The sequence below is a fragment of the Trachypithecus francoisi genome, unplaced genomic scaffold (genome assembly GCF_009764315.1).
Source record: "Trachypithecus francoisi isolate TF-2019V2 unplaced genomic scaffold, Tfra_2.0 Lachesis_group4, whole genome shotgun sequence".
In the NCBI taxonomy this organism is placed as follows: domain Eukaryota; kingdom Metazoa; phylum Chordata; class Mammalia; order Primates; family Cercopithecidae; genus Trachypithecus; species Trachypithecus francoisi.
In genome coordinates this window covers 125,762,663-125,785,618 of record NW_022681469.1, presented here as the reverse complement: position 1 = coordinate 125,785,618, position 22,956 = coordinate 125,762,663, and the positions used below count along the sequence as shown (strand labels likewise).

General features: G+C 45.6%; 1 protein-coding gene across 2 annotated transcripts in view; it reads left to right on the top strand.

Annotated features, from left to right (window-relative positions):
* Positions 1-12,941, top strand: part of LOC117072911 (S-adenosyl-L-methionine-dependent tRNA 4-demethylwyosine synthase TYW1) — a 274,209-nt gene extending 261,268 nt beyond the window's left edge. The window contains exons 16-17 of one of the 2 annotated variants that reach the window (XM_033193369.1): positions 560-798; positions 12,731-12,941. In XM_033193369.1, coding sequence (XP_033049260.1) covers positions 560-781 — 222 coding nt within the window. In that variant the 3' untranslated portion in view covers positions 782-798; positions 12,731-12,941. Of the gene's footprint in view, positions 1-559; positions 799-1,723; positions 1,942-12,730 lie in introns of those variants that run through there. The other variant, XM_033193368.1, reaches the window with a different exon arrangement.
* The last annotated feature ends 10,015 nt before the right edge of the window (positions 12,942-22,956 follow it).

Here is a 22,956-nt window from a genome sequence, read left to right as displayed (position 1 = left end):
ATTATCCCCTCTTACTGAACTGAAATTCTTCAGGCTTTCCACTAATGAGATATCGTATCCACGTTAGGCCAGAAAAGCTAGTTTGAGTCATTTAGTTAGCATTTTTGAATTAGAAGTTATTGATAAAACCTTCACTAATAACTCAAGCCAAGTTGAGTCTAAAAAGGATTCCACAAGGTGCTGTTAACACAGCCTTGAAAATTTGTAACCGATCATAAGGGGCAACAGCAGGAATTAGAACGAGTTTGAATTAGCCACGTGGTAACACCGAAACATTTAACCCTGTGTCAGCGTGACTGCTCGAGATAAACTTGACCTGTCTTCAGGGCCCAGCAAGACTGCAGGCCCAAGGTAAAGGAAGCTCTCCTGTGGTTGTAGCGCATCTTGCTTTGATAGGAAGTCATGTCTGGACCACGAAAGAGGTTTTTTTGTGTTTGTTTTTGTTTTTTTTGATGTGATAGAAAAGATCAGACTTGTTCATGATTTTTAAAAGCGTTCGTTTTTTTTCCTAGGGATGTTTTTACTTCTGACTTGACTTGATACATTTTTTTCTTTCCAGTTTAAAATTGGTGGTGAATGGTGGACGTGGATCGATTATAACCGCTTCCAGGAGCTCATCCAGGAATATGAAGATAGTGGTGGATCAAAAACGTTCAGCGCAAAGGATTATATGGCCAGAACTCCTCACTGGGCATTATTTGGTGCCAATGAAAGAGGCTTTGATCCCAAGGACACAAGACATCAGAGAAAGAACAAATCAAAGGCTATTTCTGGATGTTGAGATTATCTGATTTCAAGGTACTGAAGGACAAAAACTTGGATGGCCTCAAAAGTTTCTTGAACACCACTGTGATTCTTCCAAGGACGAATTACATAAATTATACTTTCATACAAAGGAGATGATAAGGCAGTAAACACCGGGACACGGGGACCAGCATCCACACTCGGGGACTGGGCCACAGCCCCGATGTTTCTTTTCAGAACTCAGCCCCTTTCCTGATTTTACTTCTAAGAGGAAAATTATTTTGGGGGAGGAACTACACAGTCATTATTAGAATTTAACTGATAGTTTTGTATTATAACTTGTAAGACCTACCAGAATGCCAGTCCCGAGAGTGTCAGACAAGGTAGAAATCTCTGGGCTTCTTCCTCTTACTGGGCCCTTGGATTTCACGGAGCAGCCACTTAGCATTGAATTGCACTACCCTGAGCTAACTGTGTCTGCGCCTTCTTTTTTTTTTTTTTTTTTTTTGAGGCGGAGTCTCGCTCTGTCGCCCGGACTGGAGTGCAGTGGCCGGATCTCAGCTCACTGCAAGCTCCACCTCCCAGGTTTACGCCATTCTCCTGCCTCAGCCTCCCGAGTAGCTGGGACTACAGGCGCCCGCCGCCTCGCCCGGCTAGTTTTTTTGTATTTTAGATAAGAGCTTGATCCCTTTCCTCTATCTTAAGACAACACCTCCTGAAAAGAATCGAAGTTGTCACAACTCTCAATTATTTTTAAATACTGCATAGATTGAGTTTTGGCTTATTACCAACCCTTCACAAAATTGCATCGGATCTGAAACTGCTAGATCTCATCTCATTCCCATGTAAATTACCGCAGACCGCAGGGCTGCAGCGGAGTGAAGCTGTCTGCTGTAAGAGGAGTGGCCATGTGAGGGCAGGGAGTCATTAGTCTCACAAACACACTTTGGACTAAAGAGGATCATTTGTTTTTGTTTAGGAAGTCACTGTCCGGGCCTCACATCACGACCAGATGGCGGGTCTCCGTCGTCTTTCGCTCCTGTGGCCCTCGCTGCTTTGCACAATCTGTTCTTTCAGGTTCAGCCGTTTTCAAGTTGGAAGGATCATAAATACTCAAAATTATTTTCAAGTTAGCAAGGTCTTTTAACAGTCTTTTATGCAAAAAATCGAATTAGTAAAATAATCTTTTGTAAAGACTTACAGCATGAGTTTTCTTTTTTTGAATTTTTATTCTAATTTTTGTGGGTACATAGTAGGTGCATATATTTATGGGGTACATGAGATGTTTCCATACAAGCATGCAATGAGTAATAAGCACATCGTGGAGAATGGGGTCTCCATCCCCGCAAGCATTTATCCTTTGTTCGAAAACCAATCCAATTATACGCTTTTAGTTCTTTTATGTATGTATGTATGTATGTATGTATTTATTTATTTATTTTGAGACCGAGTCTCGCTGTCACCCAGGCTGAGTGCAGTGGCATAATCTTGGCTCGCTGTCACCTCTGCCGCCTGGGTTCCAGTGATTCTCCTACCTGAGCCTCCCGAATCGCTGGGATTATAGGCATGCACCACCACACCTGGTTAATTTTTGAATTTTTAGTAGAGATGGGATTTCACCATGTTGGCCAGGCTGGTCTTGAACTCCTGACCTCAGGTGACCCTCCTGTCTCAGCCTCCCAGAGTGCTAGGATTACAGGCATGAGCCACCGCGCCCGGCCAGCCCTGTAGTTCTAAACCCCGTTAGACCCACCTTTTGTAACTCTATTCTCTATGCTGAATTAAAATTCATAGATATATAATCTACCTACCCAGTTGAAAACTGGGCACCTTTTTATTTTTTTTTGCAGCGGGGTCTTGCTCTGTGCTGAAGCTGGAGTGCAGTAGCACAATCACAGCTCACTGCAGCCTCAATCTCCTGGGCCCAGGCAGTCCTCCTACCTTAGCCTCCTGGGTAGCTGGGACTGCAGGCGCACACCAAGCTCAGCTACATTTTTTTTTTTTTTTGAGGTGGAGTCTCGCTCTGTCACCCAGGCTGGAGTGCAGTGGCTGGATCTCGGCTCACTGCAAACTCTGCCGTCCGGGTTCACGCCATTCTCCTGCCTCAGCCTCCCGAGTAGCTGGGACTACAGGCGCCCGCCACCTCGTCCGGCTAGTTTTTTGTATTTTTTAGTAGAGACGGGGTTTCACTGTGTTAGCCAGGATGGTTTCGATCTCCTGACCTCGTGATCCGCCCATCTCGGCCTCCCAAAGTGCTGGGATTACAGGCTTGAGCCACCGCGCATGGCCTCAGCTACATTTTTTAAATGTTTTTTGTAGGCACAGGATCTCACCATGTTGCCCAGGCTGGTCTTGAACTCCTAAGCTCGAGAGATCCTCCTGCCTCATCCTCCCATAGTGGCTAGGATTATGGGCATGAGCCACCACACCCAGCCACCATACTTATTTCTCTCTTTCTCTCTTTTTTTTTTTTTTTCTTTTTTGAGATGGAGTCTCACTCTGTCACCCAGGCCGGAGTGCAATGATGTGATCTCAGCTCACTGCTACCTCCGCTTCCTGGGTTCAAGCGGTTCTCCTGCCTCAGCCTCCTGAGTAGCTGGGATTATAGGCGTCTGCTACCACACCTGGCTAATTTTTGTAGTTTTAGTAGAGATGGGGTTTCACCATATTGGCCAGGCTAGTCTCAAACTCCTGACCTTGTGATCCGCCCACCTCAACCTCCCAGAGTGTTGGGATTACAGCGGTGAGTCACTGAGCCCAGCCCCACCATACTTATTTCTAAATGGTAGAATCAAAATACTCTTCTGTATTGTTACATGGATCAGTAAATACAGGAAAAACCAATCGTTTTTCTCTGTATACTCACACCAGTCAGTCCTTCACTTCTGACACCAAATTTGTGGGGCTTTTTCCTACACCAATCAGTTCTCTGACACCAGCCAGGCATCCTGCTGTTCAGTTCAATTCTGATGCTAATGAATTAACAAAGACTCCATGAGTTAAGAGCTCAGTCCCAAGGCTGGGCACAGTGGCTCATGCCTGTAATCCCAGCACTTTGGGAGGCCGGGGCAGGCGGATTACCTGAGGTCAGGAGTTGGAGACCAGCCTGACCAACATGGTGAAACCCTGTCTCTACTAAAATTACCAAAATTAGCCGGACGTAGTGGTGTGCACCTGTAATCCCAGCTACTCAGGAGGCTGAGGCAGGAGAATGGCTTGAACTTGAGAGGCGGAGGTTGCAGTGAACGGAGATTGCACCACTGCACTCCAGCCTGGGTGACAGAGCAGGACTCCATCTCAAAAAAAAAAAAAAAGCTCAGTCCCACAAGACTGCCCCTCACTTCAGACACCAGTTGCAGGTAGGGGGTCCCCAGGTTACCCACAGCTTCTGTCTGACATGGGCATAAATCAGAGGTTCTTCCTCTATAAGTCAGAGGAACCCCATTCTTAGGTTCAGTAATTTGCTAGAGTAGCCCACAACCCAAGAAAACAGTTCACTTACTATTGCTGATTTATTAGGATTTTTTTTTTTAAGGCAGTCTTGCTCTGTTGCCCACGCCGGAGTGCAGTGGTACAATCTCAGCTCACTACAACCTCTGCCTCCTGGGTTCAAGCGATTCCTGTGCCTCAGCCTCCCAAGTAGCTGGGATTACAGGCATGAGCCACCACGCCTGGCTAATTTTTGTATTTTTAGTACAGACAGGATTTCACCATGTTGGTCAGGCTGGTCTTGAACTTGTGACCTCAAGTGATCCGCCTACCTCAGCCTCCCAAAGTGCTGGGATTACAGGCTTGAGCCACCACGCCCAGCTTATTAGGATATGTTAAAGGATACAAATGAACAGGCAGATGAAAAGATAGAGAGGGCAATCTGGGAAGATCCTGGGCACAGAAGCTTCTGTCCCTGGGGAGTTGAGTTGTGCCACCCTCCCAGCATGTTGACGTATTTACCGGTCTGGAAGCTCCCTTGTGCCATAGTTAGTGGTTGTTACGGAAGCTTCATCAGGTAGGCGTCGCGGCAGATTGGGAGTGGGACTGAAAGTTCCGATCTTCTAATCATGTCGGTCCTTCTGGTGGCCAGCCTCCATCCAGGAGCCCGCCAAGAACAAGCCCACTTCATTAGAACAAAAGATGCTCCTGTAACCCAGCACATTCCAAGAGATTCGGAGCTCGATGGCAGGAGCTGGGTCAAAAAGCAAATATGAGGATAAAAGGTACACCCAGCATCCCTGTCAGTCAGGAGATTGCAAGGGTTTCTTTTTTTTTTTGAACAGAAAGCAAACTTTTATTACACAACCAAACTTGAATGTGACATACATCATAGTCAATCTGCTTAAGAGACTGCAGAGCAGAAAGATGGTCACCAAAATAGTCCACAAGTAGAAGAATTTACAGCACCATGTCATATATAGTTCATCCTAAATTCACCTGGAGATTGAAGAGGCTATCTATGTATGCTAATTGTTTTCAAAAGCTCTGTGCCAGGTACGGGGGACAGAGACTAAATACCAAATATATATATAAAATTAAGTCAAGAGATGGGATAGTGACAAAGTAGCACAGAAGTGTTATCTTTCTTGAAGTCACCAGGTCTTTTTTTTGAGATGGGGTTTCACTCTGTTGCCCAGGCTGGAGTGCAGTGGTGTAATCTCGGCTCACTGCAACCTCCGCCTCCAGGTTGAAGTGATTCTCCTGCCTCAGCCTCCCGAGTAGCTGGGACTACAGGCGTCCGCTACCACGCCTGGCTAATTTTTTGTATTTTTAGTAGAGACAGGGTTTCACCATGTTAGCCAGGATGGTCTCGATCTCCTGACCTTGTGATCCGCCCGCCTCAGCCTCCCAAAGTGCTGGGATTACAGGCGTGAGCCACCGCGCCCGGCCTCTGATTCCATTAACTTTAGGTACCTAAATGAGTGTTTTTCTTTCATCCCAGGAAATACTGATGTATTGATTCATATTTAAAGTAACAGCACATTAAACCCAGTTCACAGTCACAACAGAACATATGAAATGTCTAAGGAAAATAAGTGCAATCTACGTGAAAACATTCAGTAAGTTTGCTGAACAGTATAAAAATGGGAGTGAGGCCAGGCGCGGCGGCTCACTCATGTAATCCCAGCACTTTGGGAGGCTGAGGCGAGCAGATCACGAGGTCAGGAGATCGAGACCATCCTGGTTAACACAGTGAAACCCCATCTCTACTAAAACTACAAAAAATTAGCCGGGCATGGTGGCGGGTGCCTGTAGTCCCAGCTACTCGGGAGGCTGAGGCAGGAGAATGGCGTGAACCCGGGAGGCAGAGCTTGCAGTGAGTGGAGATCGAGATCGCACCACTGCCCCCCAGTCTGGGGGACAGAGCGAGACTCCGTCTCAAAAAAAAAAAGGGGGGAGCAAATGGGAAACCTGAATGTTCTAAGAAGGTGATTTGTTTGCAAAGTAACATCCCAAATTCTGTCAGAATTTCTTCTTGGAGCTGAAGCAAATGATTCTAACATTCAACTGAAAAATTAGCCAAACAGACAATAGTTAAGAAATTTTTGAAAAAAATAACTATGAAGTGAAAGTTGGTTTATAAGATGTTAAAGGCCGGGCGCGGTGGCTCAAGCCTGTAATCCCAGCACTTTGGGAGGCCGAGACGGGCGGATCACGAGGTCAGGAGATCGAGACCATCCTGGCTAACACGGTGAAACCCCGTCTCTACTAAAAAAAAAAATACAAAAAACTAGCCGGGCGAGGTGGCGGGCGCCTGTAGTCCCAGCTACTCAGGAGGCTGAGGCAGGAGAATGGCGTACACCCGGGAGGCGGAGCTTGCAGTGAGCTGAGATCCGGCCACTGCACTCCAGCCTGGGCGACAGGGCGAGACTCCGTCTCAAAAAAAAAAAAAAAAAAAAAAGATGTTAAAATGTGCTGCCTAAATCATTAAAACGAAACGAGATCGGTTCCAAAATGGCAGAGTGGGGACCTCAGTGAACTCTCCCTCTAAAACAATGAAAATATGCGCCATACAACTAAAATAAACCAATTTTAGAATTCTGACAATCAACCGGAATTTCACCACAAACTGAAAGTGATCTATCGAAATAAACCACTGAACTTCAGTAAAATTAGCAGCTGGCTTCTCAGCAGGAAACATGGAGGCCAGAAGATAGGCTGAAATAGATGGGCAGCCAAAAATTTTCTATCTAGTTAAACCCTTTTTCAGAATTAATAGAGAAATGAAGACATTGCCAGATAAACAAAGAATTTATCATTAGCAGACCTTCCCCAAAGAAGTACTAAAGGGATTTTTTTTCAGGCTTTAATGAAAGGACACCAAGGGCACCAGACTTTTTTTTTTTTTTTTTGAGACAGAGTCTCGCTCTGTCACCCAGGCTGGAGTGCAGTGGTCTGATCTCGACTCACTGCAACCTCCGTCTACTGGGTTCAAGCGATTCTCCTGCCTCAGCCTCCCGAGTAGCTGGGATTACAGGCACGTGCAACCACACCTGGCTAGTTTTTGTATTTTTAGTAGAGACAGGGTTTCAGCATGTTGGCCAGGCTGGTCTCAAACTCCGGACCTCAGGTGATCCACCTGTCTCGGCTTCCCAAAGTGCTGGGATTACAGGCATGAGCCACCGTGCCCAGCCAGAACACCAGACATTAGCTTGCATTCAGATGAAGAAATAAAGAGCAGAAGCAAGCATAACTGTAGGTAGGATGAAAGACAATATAAACCGTTTTATTTGTAACTTTTCTGTTTTAAAGGACAGCTGCCTAAAGCAATAATTATAAACTGTGTTGATGGGCTTATAATATATAGAGATGTAATTTGTATGATAATAATAGCACAGGGGAGTGAGGAGAGAATAAAAGGTGTATTGGAGTGACTCTTGACTGCCACTATTGAAATTAAGTGGATATGAATCCAGAAGAGATTGTTTTAAGATGCTGATTATAATTCCCAGGCTAACCACCAAGAGAATACATTTAAAATATATACGGTAAAGGAAATAACAATTTTAAAAGATACAATGGAAAATATCTGTTGAATACAAAAGATGACAGCAGTGGAGGAATAGAACAGCATAATCATAAGACATCAAAAGAAAAAAAAGAAACAGTAAAAATTGCAGACATTACTTCTACCTTATAGGTACATGTGGATGGATTAAACACCCCAATCAAAAGATAGAGCTGAAAGAATGGATTAACTGTGTTCATTGCAGCACTATTACAAACCACGTGGAATTAACCTAGATACCCATTAACAGTGGATTGGATGAAGAAAATGTGGTGGCCAGGCACGGTGGCTCATGTCTGTAATCCCAGCACTTTGGGAGGCTGAGGCAGGTGGATCACTTGAGGCCAGGAGTTCAAGGCCACCTGGCCAACATGGTGAAACTCTGTCTCTACTAAATATACAAAAATTTGCCAGGCATGATGGTGGATGCCTGTAATCCCAGCTCCTCAGGAGGCTGAGGTGGGAAATCGCTTGGACCCGGGAGGGGGAGGTTGCAGTGGGCTGAGATCATGCCACTACACTCCAGCCTGGGCGACAAGAGCAGAAATCCGTCTCAAAAAAAAATAAAAATAAAAAAGGCCAGGCATGGTGGTTCACGCCTATAATCCCAGCACTTGGGAGGCTGAGGCAGGTGGATCACTTGAGGCCAGGAGTTCAAGGCCACCTGGCCAACATGGTGAAACTCTGTCTCTACTAAATATACAAAAATTTGCCAGGCATGATGGTGGATGCCTGTAATCCCAGCTCCTCAGGAGGCTGAGGTGGGAAATCGCTTGGACCCGGGAGGGGGAGGTTGCAGTGGGCTGAGATCATGCCACTACACTCCAGCCTGGGCGACAAGAGCAGAAATCCGTCTCAAAAAAAAATAAAAATAAAAAAGGCCAGGCATGGTGGTTCACGCCTATAATCCCAGCACTTTGGGAGGCTCAGGTGGGTGGATCACAAGGTCAGGAGATCGAGACCATCCTGGCTAACACGGTGCAACCCCGTCTCTACTAAAAGTACAAAAAATTAGCTGGGCGTGGTGGCGGACGCCTGTAGTCCCAGCTACTTGGAAGGCTGAGGCAGGAGAATGGCGTGAACTCGGGAGGCAGAGCTTGCAGTGAACCAAGATTGCAGCACTGCACTCCATCCTGGGCAACAGGGCAAGATTCCGTCTGAAAAAAAAGCAAATGTAGTACATATATACCGTGAAATACCCCATAGCCATAAAAACAGAATGGAAGCATGTCCTTTGCAGCAACATGAATGAAGCTGGGGGCCATTACTCAGTGAGCTGATGCAGAGACAGAAAACCAATTACTGCATTGTTTTCACTGGTACACATGGACATAAATATGGGGACAATAGACCTCGGGGACTACAAAATGGGGGAGGGAGGAAGGGGAGCAATGGTTGAAAACAAACTTGTTGAGTACTATGCTCACTACTTGGGTGATGGGTTTAATCATGCCTCAAACCTGAGCGTCATGCTCTATACCCCTGTAACAAACCTGCACATGTACCCACTGAATCTAAAATTTTAAAAAGATGATAAAATTGTTTAAAAATCCAACTATATGCTGTCTATAAGAGACACACTTCAGATTCAAAGGCAAATAGGTGGAAAGTTAAAGGAGGGGAAAAAGATATCCCATGAAAGCAGTAACCAAAAGAGAGCTGGAGTGGCTATAGCAATATTAAAAATATGTAGAGACTTTTTTTTTTTTTGAAATGGAGTCTCATTCTGTCACCCAGGCTAGAGTGCAGTGGCACGATCTCAGTTCACTGCAGCCGCCGCCTCCCAGGTTCAAGCAGTTCTCCTGCCTCAGCCTCCCAAGTAGCTGGGATTACAGATGCATGCCACCACGCCCAGCCAATTTTTGTATTTTTAGTAGAGACAAGGTTTCACCATCTTGGCCAGGCTGGTCTCAAACTCCTGACCTCATTATCCACCCGCCTTGGGCTCCCAAAGTGCAGGGATTACAGGCGTGAAAAAAATATGTAGAGACTTTAAGATAAAATTGCTACTAAAAACAAAGGACATTTTAAAATGATAAGAGGACCAATTTACTAGAAAGATATAATGATTATAAACATACATGCATGTAAAAATAGAGCTCCAAAATATATAAAGCAAAATCTGATAGAATGTATACAAGAAAGGCCACAATAATACAGACTTACATACCCCACTTAGGGAGTATAGATAGGAGGACTGGTCAGAAGACCAGCAAGAAATAGAAGATTTGGTCAACACTATAAACTAACTCCACCTAATAGACATAACAGAACACTCCGTGTAGCAATACATTATTTTCAAGGGCACATGGAACATTCCAGGATAGACTATATGTTAGACTATAAAATAAGTTTCAGTAAATTAAAAAGGACTGAAAATATACAAGTTATGTTCTGCAACCAATGGGATGAAATTAGAAATCAATGACAGAAAAAAATGTAAGAAATTCACAAATATGTAAACATTTTTTAAAATCCTAAATAATCAATGGGTCAAAAAACAGATCATCTAGGGAAATTAGGAAATACTTTGAGATGGATGAAAATAAAAACACCACAATTTATGGAATACTACTAAATCAGTGCTTAGAGGGATATTTCTAGTTAATGCTTACACTGAAAAGAAGATATATCTCAAATCAATAACCTAACATTCTACCTTAAGAAACTAGAGAAAGAAGAGCAAATGAAACCCAAAGCAAACAGAATGAAGAAAATAATAAACATTAGAGTGGAAATAAATACAGAGAAGGAAACAATAGAGAAAAATCTGTGAAACTATAGTAAGTTCGTTCTTTGAAAAGATCAACAAAATTGGCAACCCTCTAGTTAGACTCACCAGGAACAAAAGAAAAGATGCAAATGACTAAAATTAGAATGTGGGAGCACTGTGATGTTGGTACAAGTCTGAATATACTGAAAGTCCCCAAACTGTTGTGTACACTTTTTTTTTTTGAGATGGCGTATGGCTCTGTCTGAAGCTGGAGTGGAGTGGCGCAATCTGGCTCACTACAACTTCCGCCTCCCGAGTTCAGACGATTCTCATGACTCAGCCTCCTGAGTAACTGGGACTATAGGCATGCGCCACCACACCTGGCTAATTTTTGTATTTTTAGTAGAGGCAGGGTTTCACCATGTTGGCCAGGCTGGTCTTGAACTCCTGACGTCAAGTGCTCCACCCTCCTTAGCCTCCCAAAGTGCTGGGATTCACAGGCGTGAGCCACCATGCCCGGCTCCCCGAAATGTTGTATACTTTAAATGGGTGAATCTTATGGTATGTGAATTTTATCTCAAGCTTTTAAAAAAGAATGAAAGCACAGAGGCAACTCTGAATGTTTATAAAACTTAAGATAAAGGAAGCACCCTCAATCAGTGGGGGTTTGGGAGAAAAGCATCATTTAGTCTATTACATACCAAAACGAAATCAGGAGAAACAAAACGCTCAGAAGAAGGCTTACGTAAGGAAGCTGTTTCTTGACTAGTGGCTTCCACAACTTTCCTTGGCATCAGAATCTCCTGCAGCACTTGTTAATACAGATGACTGGGGTCAGCCTCAGAGTGTCTGATATCCTGATATCATAGGTCTTCAGTGAGTAGAATTTGCATTTCTAAAAGACTCCTAGTGTAACCACCTAAGGAGTTCACCATGCCCACTGCCTAGACAGAGCCAATTAATCAAGACGGGAATTGCAATAGAGAAAGAGTAATTCACACAGAGCTGGCTGTGTGGGAGACTGGAGTTTTATTATTAAATCAGTCTCCCAGAGCATTTGGGGAGCAGAGTTTTTAAGGACAACTTGGGGGGTTGGGAAGAAGCCAGTGAGCCAAGAATGCTGACTGGTCAGAGATGAAATCATAGGGAGTCGGAGCTGTCTTGTTGTGCTCTCAGTTCCTGGGTGGGGACCACAAGATCAGATGAGCCAGTTTATTGATCTGGGTGGGACCAGCTGATCCATCAAATGCAGGGTCTACAAAATATCTGGAGCGCTGACCTTAGGAGCAATTTAGGGAGGGTCAGAATCTTGTAGCCTCCAGCTGCATGGCTCCTAAACCATAATATCTAATGTTGTGGTTAATGTTAGTTCTACAAAGGCATTCTAGTCCCCAGGCAAGAAGAGTTCTGCCTTTGGGAAAGGGCCATTACCGTCTTTGTTTAAGCTATAAACTAAGTTTCTCCCAAAGTTAGTTCAGCCTATGCCCAGGAATGAACAAGGACAGCTTGGAGGTGAGAAGCAAGATGGAGTCAGTTAAGTTGGATCTCTTTCACTTTCTCAGTCATAATTTTGCAAAGGTGGTTTCATTAGATGCTGCTAATGCTGCTAGCCCAGAGACCACACTTTCAGAACCATCATGTAAGAACTCATAAAGGAAAGGTCAAAAAATCCTTGACTGTAGAATATGTTTAAGCATCTGATATATCAAACATCACGTAAACTCAAAAGGCAAAGACTGGGAGAAATAATTTGTATGAAGTGTGATAGACAAATCCTCAAAAACCTCATATAGCTGAATTTTAAAAATGTTAAGACTTGACTGGCTGAACGAACAAAGGACATGGGACATAAAATGTTACCAGTGAGGACATTCAGATGACTACAAAATATGAAATGTTCACTTTTCCCAAGGAAATGCAAATTAAAAGAATATTTTATTCATCAAATCGAAACCACCTTTGCAAAAATTATATCAGTGAGAAAATTATGGCAGCAGGGGAGATCTGATCTAGCCGACCCCCTGCTTGACTTTAGCCTTCAAGCTGCCTTAATTATTCTTGGGATTAGACTGGGCCAACTTTGGGAGACATTTAGTTTATAGTTTAAATGATAATAGCTCTTCCCCAAACTCAACTGCCTTCATAAAGCTAGTGAGAGACCATCAGGCAAGGAGGACAGAGAAGCCTGATTTCTACTATCTGTAAATATAAACAATTGCCAGCTATTGTTCTGGAGGTCATAAGATACGCAATTTCTCCAATTACTCCTGCAGGTAACATCATTATTGTAGAACCTAAGATTGGCCTTTGAGATATCTTTGACACCTGGCTCTGTGTGGACCTGCCCCTGCTCCTGTGGCCACACCCAGAAGTGACTCAGCACAAGAGGATAGCTTCAGCGCCCTAGGATTTCATCTCTCACCCCACCAATTGGCAGCAAGCACCCATTGCCTGGCCACCCTTATCCCTAGCTCACCAAACCATTTTTTTTTGAGTCACAGTCTCACTCTGTCGCCCAGGCTGGAGTGCAGTGGCGCGATCTCGGCTCACTGCAAGCTCTGCCTCCCAGGTTTAAGCAATTCTCCTGCCTTAGCCTCCCAAGTACCTGGGACTACAGGTGCCCGACACCACACCCAGCTGATATGGTTTGGCTGTGTCCCCACCCAAATCTCTTCTCCCGTGATTCCCACAAGTTTAGGGAGGAACCCAGTGGGAGGCAATTGAATCATGGGGGCTGTTTCTCCCACACTGTCCTCATGATAGTGAATAAGTCTCACGAGATCCAATGGTTTTAAAAGGGGTTGCCCCTTTTGCTTGGCTCTCACTGTCTCTCTTGTCTGCTGCCATGTAAGACATACCTTTTGCCTTCCACTATGATTGTGAGGCCTCCCCAGCCACGTGGAACTGTGAATCCATTAAACTTCTTTTTCTTTATAAATGACCCAGTCTCGGGTATGTCTTTATCAGCAGCGTGAACATGGACTAATACTGGAGCGCGGCACACCTGGGCAGCTGCAGGAAGGCCACAGTGGCTGGAGCTGAAGGATGATGTGGAAAATGAAGGAAAGAGCCAGGCCACACGGGGACATCAGGGACACATAATGGGTGATGACTCAGGAGACGGAGGCCAGACCTTGCGCCCTCAGAGCAATTATGCAAAGGAGCAACATGATTAGATTTGCATTTTAATGAGACCATTTTAGCTGTGGGTTGGAAAATGGCTTGGAGAGGCCAAAAGGGAAGGAGATGAGTTGGTATTTTCATGAACAGGTGAGAGGTAATGGCTTGGGTGGTGGCCTTTCTGCAGTGCGCAACCATCTGTGCCAGCCCTGGTAACACTCTCCTGCATGGAGAACAGTGGATGGCTTTGAGAGACCTGGAAGATAACACTTCATGCATTTGGCACCAAATGGATTATGTTACAGGAAAGGGGTCCCGATCCAGAACCCAAGAGAGGGTTCTTGGATCTTGCAGAAGAAAGAATTCAGGGCGAGTCCATAGCATAAAGTGAAAGCAAGTTTATTAAGAGAGTAAAAGAACGAAAGAACGGCTACTCCACAGACAGAGCATCCCTGAGGGCTGCTGAGTGCCCATTTTATGGTTATTTCTTCATGATGTGCTAAACAAGGGGTAGATTATTCATGCCCCCCCTTTTTAGACCATATAGGGTAACTTCCTGATGTTGCCATGGCATTTGTAAACTGTCATGGCACTGGTGGGAGTGTAGCAGGGAAGACGACCAAAGGTCACCCTCGTTGCCCTCTTGGTTTTAGTGGATTTTGGCCGGCTTCTTTACTGCAAACTGTTTTATCAGCAAGGTCTTTATGACCTGTATCTTGTGCCGACCTCCTGTCTCATCCTGTGGCTAAGAATGCCTTGGCTGTCTGGGAATGCAGCCCAGCAGGTCTCGGCCTCATTTTACCCATCCCCTAATCAAGATGGAGTTGCTGTGGTTCAAATACCTCCGACAATTAGATGGGGCTAAGGATGACTCCTGGGTGGCAGTCCTGAGAACAGGGTGGATGACAGTGCCGTCTTCCAGGCTGGCTCACCCTGGAAGAGGACCAGGCTAGGGGGAGAGCTTGAGTTCATTTCTGGTCAGTAAGCTTGGAGCTGCCTCAAGACTCCCAAGGGAAAAGTCAACACAGCAGGCAGATGGACATGTCTGGAGGGGTCTGGGGTGGAAACTGAAATGTGTGAATCACGATCCTGTAAGCTATAATCGAAACCTGGAGGAGGACTGAGATCACCTAAGGAGAGAGGATAAAATAACAGGAGAGACCCAGCCTTGATGAACTCCAACAGAGGAAGCGAGTCTACAGGGGGTAGAGATGAGAGTGTAACCGTGTGCAGTGAATTCATTTTGCTGGCTGTCCAGATAGAGCTGACTTACCAAGACAGGGTAATTGCAATAGAGAAAGAGCTTACTTTACATACAGCCAGCTGAATGAGAGACTGGAGTTTTGTTGTTACTCAACGTGGTCTCCCTGAAAATTCAGAGGTAATGATAATTTGGTGGGCAGGGGTCTAGGGTAGAGGTGCTGCTAATTGGTTGGGGATGCAATCCTAGGGGTGTGAAAAATGGTCCTTGTCTGCTGAGTCCACTTTTGGATGGGGCCAGAGGGAGTTTGGCAGGTCCAAGTGGAGCCATTGGTTGTCAGAAATGCACAAACCTGAAACCTTATCTCAAAAGACCAATCTTAGTTTCTATAATAGTGATGTTATCTGCAGGAGTTATTGGGGGGTTGCAAATCTTGTGACCTCTGGAATAATGGCTGGTAATCGTTGTTGTCTACATCTCAGCAGAATTCAGGCTCTTCTCATTCTCCTAGCCTAGTGGTCTCTCATTAGTTTTACGAAGGCGGTTGAATTTTGGAGAAGGGATATAATCATTTAAACTATAAACTAAATGTCTCCCAAAGTTTGCTTGGCCCAAGCCCAGATATGATTAAAGGCGCTTTGGATGTTAAAGGCAAGATGGGGATTAGTGAGATCCAATCTTTCACTGTCGTAATTTTCTTACTGTTATAATTTTTTTGAAAAGGCAGTTTTAGGAGAGACACCAGGCCGTGGAGTCATAGAAATCCACTGGGAAGAGTGGATCAAGAAAAGACTAATCAGCCAGGCTCGGTGGCTCATATCTGTTATCCCAGCACTTCAGGAGGCCGAGGCAGGCAGATCACTTGAGGCCAGGAGTTTGAGCCTGGCCTAGCTAACATGGTGAAACCCTATCTCTGCTAAAAATACAAAAAATTAGCTGGAGGTGGTGGCACACACCTGTAGTCCCAGCTAGTTGGGAGACTGAGGCAGGAGAATCGCTTGAGCCTGGGAGGCAGAGGTTGCAGTGAGGTGAGATCACACCACTGCACTCCAGCCTGGGTGACAGAGCGAGACTCCATCTCAAAAAATAAAAATTAGGCCAGGCGCGGTGGCTCAAGCCTGTAATCCCAGCACTTTGGGAGGCCGAGACGGGCGGATCATGAGGTCAGGAGATCGAGACCATCCTGGCTAACACGGTGAAACCCCGTCTCTACTAAAAATACAAAAACTGGCCGGGCGAGGTGGCGGGCACCTGTAGTCCCAGCTACTCGGGAGGCTGAGGCAGGAGAATGGCGTAAACCCGGGAGGCGGAGCTTGCAGTGAGCTGAGATCCGGCCACTGCACTCCAGTCCGGGCGACAGAGCGAGACTCCACCTCAAAAAAAAATAAATAAAAATAAAAATAAAAATAAATAAAATAAAAATAAAAAATAATTAAAAAGATGAATTGACAGGACCAGACGCCAATGAGAAGTGAATTCTGGGAGGATGACAGACAAATATCCTTTGATGGGGTCATTGATGACACTTTTAGTGGAACGCCAGGAGCCAGTGAAAGTTTTTGGAGAAGTTTTAGTCACAGAAGATGTTTATGAAGTATAATGCTGTTTGAAAGACAGAATACAAACCATAGAATAGCATCATCTTCATGATGTAAAAATCATTTGTCATATGAAGGAGCATATAGGAATGAATATGTATTATTTTAATCAAAAGAACATAGTAAAAGTTATGAGGACATGTGTTTCTTAATTCTTTGTGGAATACACTTCTAAGCTTTTCCTTAAATAATATCCTGAAATTGGAATTCAGTGTATCGTTGAAGTTAAAATATACTCAAAATATTCAAAGCAACATATTTTTCCCAGCTAAAAGATTATTTAATCTTTTTCGTTGTTCTTCCAGTATGCTGAGTTCTGCTCTCAATTTTTATTCCCGTATAAATTGATGAACTCCTCTTGGTTACTGCTGATTTCATGCAAGTTAGCAGTGACTAATCATGTTGGCCATTGGCCTGCTTAGCGCATTTTTCCTCTACTGATTTAATTTCATTTAATGTAATAAAGCATGTTACTTTCATGACTAGGTTTTGAAGATGTTTGGTACAACGTTTTAAATTCGTTGCATTTTCTGGAGAACAAAAAGCCTGCCTGTTTGGAAGGCATCCTGGTGTGTTTAGAATTTCTCATTGATTTCAGGAACTCTGGCCTTGATGTTAGAGGAAGTGATCACAGACCTTCATTTAAGGCAGGCAGGGATGCATCTGACTGCCAGGGAAATGGCCCATTTCTGGGGGAACAAAGACAGTGCATTTTTGTTTAAAAAAAAAAAAAAAATCGCAGCAGGCAAACGTTCTGCAATTCTCTGGGCTTCCTCTACTTGCAAACAATTATCAAAGACACTGAAGCCTCCGTTAATGTCTTTGCCTCCCCCCTTATTGAGGAGGCTAATTAATTGGGTAGCTAATTAATTGTCTCTTACTAAGGACTACTAGAAATTTATACTCTGATTACTGGCTTAGGAGAAGTTGGATGAAATAGCTTGCACTGTTGAAAAGTCTAAGTAGTTTTTCAATCAACTAGGGGCCTCCCTTTCCCTGCAAGATTTGTGTGTGTGCTGGTGGAAGAGAGAGGGTCCCTCTACTCGCCTGCAGGGAGGAGCCTGCAGTTCCTTTGTGCCTGTGACTCAGTAAGTTAGAGGGCTTGGGCTGTCTCCCAACACATTAACCCTTGCTCAGGTAGTGTATTAGTCTCTTCTCACGTTGCTATAAAGAAATACCTGAGACTGGGTAATTTTTAAAGGGAAGAGGTTTAATTGACTCCTGGTTCTGCAGACTGTATAGGAAGCATGGCTGAGGAGGCCTCAGGAAACTTACAATTGTAGCAGAAGGCGAAGAGGAAGGAGAGGCACGTCTTACATGGCAGGAGCAGGAGGAAGAGAGACAGGGGAGGTGCCTCACACTTTTAAACAATCACATCTTGTGAGAACTAACTTACTATATAGTACCAAGTGGGGATGGTACTAAGCCATGAGAAGCTACCCCCGTGATCCAATCACCTCCCACCAGGACCCACCTCCAGCATCAGGGATTACATTTCAACATGAGATGTGGGTGGGGACACAGATTCAAACCGTATCAGGTGGGGATTCGGAAATGCCAGTCTCACCACTATGAAACCTCTTCCTCCCTTAAGCAGGGGATAGAGAGGAGGGCCCAGGAGTGTCAGCATAATCTAACTCACTCCAGAGCAGTGGAGCAGGAAAACATGAGCATAGGGGATAAGAGCCCTGCTATGGTTTCAAAGTATCCCCTAGGCCAGGCGCGGCAGTTCATGCCTGGAATCCAAGCACTGTGGGAGGCCGAGGCAGGCAGATCACCTGAGCTCAGGAGTTCGAGACCAGCCTGGCCAACATGGTGAAACCCCGTCTCTATTAAAAATACAAAAATTAGCTGGGCTTGGTGGTGAATGTCTGTAGTCCCAGCTATTCAGGAGGCTGAGGCAGGAGAATCACTTGAAAACAGGAGGCAGAGTTTGCAGTGATTCGAGGTTGTGCCATTGCGCTCCAGCCTGGATGTCACAGCAAGACTCCGTCTTGGAAAAAAAAAAAAGTATCTCCCAAAGATCATGCGACGGGAACTTAATCCCCAATGCAATAATATTGGTAGGTGGGCCTAATGAGACGTGATTATGAGATAGGAGTTCGCCAGGACTGGTTTCACAAGACACAGATCACAAAGACTGCTGATAAAACAGGGTGCAGTAAAGAAGCTTGCCAAGACCAGGTACGGTGGCTCGTGCCTGTAATCCCAGCACTTTGGGAGGCCAAACTTGGAGGACTGCTTGAGCTCAGAAGTTCAAGACCAGCCCAGGCAACCTCACCTCTACTAAAAATTCAAAAAATTCGCCGGGTGTGGTGGCATGTGCCTGAAGTCCCAGCTACTTGGGAGGCCGAGGCAGGAGGATTGCTTGAGCCCAGGTGGTCTAGGCTGTAGTGATCTATAGTTACATCACCACACTCCAGCCTGGGTGACAGAGCAAGCAAGATCTTGTCTCGAGAAAAAAAAAAAAAAAGCCAACCAAAACCAAGATGGCGATGATAGCAATTCTGGTCATCCTCGCTGCTCTTTATACACTAATTATAATATATTAGCATACCAAAGGAAACCCCCACCAGCGCCATGAGAATTTACAAATGCCATAGGAACATCCAAAAGTTATCCTATATGGTCTGAAAGTGAGAGGAACTCTCTGTTCTGGGAATTCCCTGCCTCTTTCCTGGAAAACATGGATAATCCACCCCTTGTTCAGCCTATGATCAAGAAATAACCATAAAAATGGGCAACCCGAAGCCCTCAGGGCTGCTCTGCCTATGGAGTAGCCACCCTTTTCTTCCTTTACTTTCTTAATAAACTTGCTTTCACTTCAGTCCATCGGCTCGCTCTTGAATTCCTTCCTGAACAAAGCCAAAAATCCATGTGGCCTTCCAAAATGAACCCCAGTTTTGGAGTTTGTCCTGTGACAATTCGGCCATGAAGGTGGAGTGAATGGATTGATGTTATCACTACAGTGGGTTTTTAATAAAAGGGCGAGTTCAGCTCCCTTTTACTTTCTCTCTCTCACCCTCTCTCCTTCTCTATTTTTTTTTTTTTCTTTGAGATGGGGTCTCACTCTGTCGCCCAGGCTGGAGTGCATTGGTGCAATCTTGGCTCACTGCAGCCTCCTCCTCCTGGGCTCAAGTGATCCTCCCACCTCAGCCTCCTGAGTAGCTGGGACTACAGTTGCACGCCACCATGCCTGGCTGATTTTTTTTTTGGTATTTTTGGTGGAGACAGAGTTTCACCATATTGCCCAGGCTGGTCTTGAACTCCTGAGCCCAAGTAATCCACCCACCTTGACCTCCCAAAGTTTTGGGATTACAGACATGAACCATCGCACCCAGCTTCTCACCCTCTCTTGACCCTTCTACCTTCAGCCGTGGATGTGGTGACACAGCAAGAAGGCCCTGGCAAGTTGCCAGCACCTTGATCTTGGCCTTCCCAGCCTCTAGAACAAGAAAATAAATTTCTATTCATTATAAATCACTCAGTCTCAAGTATCCTGTGACGGCAGCATAAACAGACTAAGACAGGCCCCTAAAAAGCATGTGCTCGCTTAGACCTGTTAATAATGATTTCCTGGGCACTATGTTGAGGACATTCAGGCACATCTGGTTTAGCAGGAAAGAGTGCAGTGATCGATTTGTGATGTCTGCAGGGCCACAGGATGGTCCACTCTCACCATTTGTTTGCCACACATTGAATGGTAATTCCTAGTGAAAGGCCCCCATGGCCCCTGAAACATTTCTTCCTAGGGACTTGGGGTCCTATGACTTATCTCTGACCTAGACCCTACCCAAGGGACAAGAAGACAGCACCTCCTCTATAACACAGCCAGCTTCTGACTCCCAGTGTTAGGGTGAGGAGAGCTGGGGTTCAGTATGAAAAGTGAGGCCCTAGTGAATCAGGTAGAATGTGGAGTGGTGAAAGACAGGGGGCCTACATGGAGCATGAAGACGCAGTTGAAAGGCTGCCATATCAGGTTGTTAGCAAGCGTGTGTGGCATGTCATTGGGGTTGGTGGTGGTAGGTGTTGCTGACAGAAACAGTATCAGCCGGCCAGGCACAGTGGCTCACGCCTGTAATCCCAGTACTTTGGGAGGCTGAGGTGGGTGGATTACTTGCCGTTCGAGACCAGCCTGGCCAACGTGTTGAAACCCTGTCTCTACAAAAATACAAAAAACAAACTGGGCATCGTGACGGGTGCCTGTAATCCCAGGTACTCAGGAGGCTGAGGCAGCAGAATCACTTAAATCCAAGAGGTGGAGGTTGCAGTATCAGCTGAGTTACTCCTCTCGTTGATATGTTTTATCTAGTCATCATTCTGCAGAAGGTAGTGGTGGACACATAGTCATAGAAATAATAACGGTGGCTATTTACTGAGCCCTTCCTCCTTCCTATATGTTGGGCACTGTGCATGACCCACACCCTTTAGATTCAGGGTTTAAATGGCAGACACTGGTGAGAACTATAACTTAGCCAGGCGCAATGGCTCATGCCTGTAGTCCCAGCACTTTGGGAGGCCAAGGCGGGAGGATTGTTAGAGACCAGGAGTTCGAGACCAGCCTGGGCAACATGGAAAACCCTGTCTCTACAAAAAGTTAAAAAGTTAGCAAGGTATGGTGGCACATGCGTGTAGTACCAGACACTCAGGAGGTGGAGGTGGGAGGATCACTTGAGCCCAGGAGTTTGAGGCTACAGTGAGCTGTGATTGTGTCACTGTACTCCAGCCTGGGTGACAGAGCAAGATCCTATTTCAAAAAACAAACAACAACAACAACAACAAAATCCCAAAACAAAGTATAACTCTTTGACTAAACACAAATACCATCTCCCTCTTTTCTGTCCGGCCACCAGATAGCTTCCAGAGTGATGACTCTAGAATGCACAAATGTGTGGTTTTGGTTTTTCTTTTTTTAGAAACTGAGTCTGCCACCCAGTCTGGATTTCAGAAGCGTGATCATAGCTCATGGTAGCCTCAAACTCCTGAGCTCAAGCGATCCTCCCACTTCAGCCTCCAGAGTAACATAGACTACAGGCACATGCCACCATGCTTAACTAATTTTTTTGTTTGTTTTGAGACAGAGTCTCACTCTATTGCCCAGGCTGGAGTGCAGTGGGGCAACTGGCTCATTGCAAGCTCCACCTCCCAGGTTCAAGCAATTCTCCTGCCTCAGCCTCCTGAGTAGCTGGAATTACAGGTGTGCACCACCGTGCCCAGCTAATTTTTGTATTTTTAGTAGAAATGGGGTTTCACCATGTTGGTCAGGTTGGTCTTGAACTCCTGACATCGTGATCTGCCCACCTTGGCCACCCAAAGTGCTGGGATTACAGGCGTGAGCCAAATTTTTTTGTAGAAATGGGGTCTCTCTCTCTTGTCCAGGCTGGTCTTGAAGTCCTGCCTCAAGTGGTCCTCCTGCCTTGGCCTCCCACAGTGCTAGTTTTTTTTTTTTTTTTTTTTTGAGACGGAGTCTCGCTCTGCCGCCCAGGCTGGAGTGCAGTGGCTGGATCTCAGCTCACTGCAAGCTCCGCCTCCCGGGTTCACGCCATTCTCCTGCCTCAGCCTCCGAGTAGCTGGGACTACAGGCGCCCGCCACATCGCCCGGCTAGTTTTTTGTATTTTTAGTAGAGACGGGGTTTCACCATGTTAGCCAGGATGGTCTCGATCTCCTGACCTCGTGATCTGCCCATCTCGGCCTCCCAAAGTGCTGGGATTACAGGCTTGAGCCACCGCGCCCGGCCCACAGTGCTAGTATTAAAGGTGTGCACCACTGCACCTGGCTTTTAAAATGTGTATTTGACCTTGTCTCTTCCACCTAAACCCTCCAATGTCTCCTTCAAGTCCATAGGCAAGTGCAAACTCCTCAGCGTGTCGGCTGGCCTCACACGCTCCAACCTCTTGTTCTGACATATTTCACTCCTGAGTCCTGTGGAACAGTTTATCAGCTTGAGAACATTTGGCTCTTCCCCACCGCTCGCTGTTTCAGTCTCTAATACCCATCCCTACCTCCATCCACCTGACCAGCTCCTACTCAGCTTCTGAGCTCAAACTTTTGAGTTGTGGTTTGCAATTAACATTCGGATTATTGCATTGGCTTGATGGTTAAAATACATGTTTGCCTTGATTTTTTTTTTTTTTCACCTAGGGCAATGCAACACATAGCTTTTCAGCATATTTACATAATTCATAGCCTTTGAATAAATTACTGAGTGAGATATTACCCTTGTGGCACAGCATCCTTATTCATGGTGCCGTCTTCAGGGTCAGAGGGTGGGGAGGGGTGTGACGCTTCACAAACATGAGGGGAGGTCGTGTGGCTCACGCCTGTGATCCCAGCACTTTGGGAAGCTGAGGCAGGTGGATCGCTTGAGCTCAGGAGTTCGAGACCAGCCTGGCCAACATGGCAAAACCCCATCTGTACTAAAAATACAAAAATTAGCTAGGTGTGGTGGCAGGTGCCTGTCATCCCAGCTACTCGGGAGGCTGAGACAGGAGAATCGCTTGAACCTGGGAGGTGGAGGTTGCAGTGAGCTGAGATCCTGCCACTGCACTCCAACCTGGGCAACAGAGTGAGACCCCATCT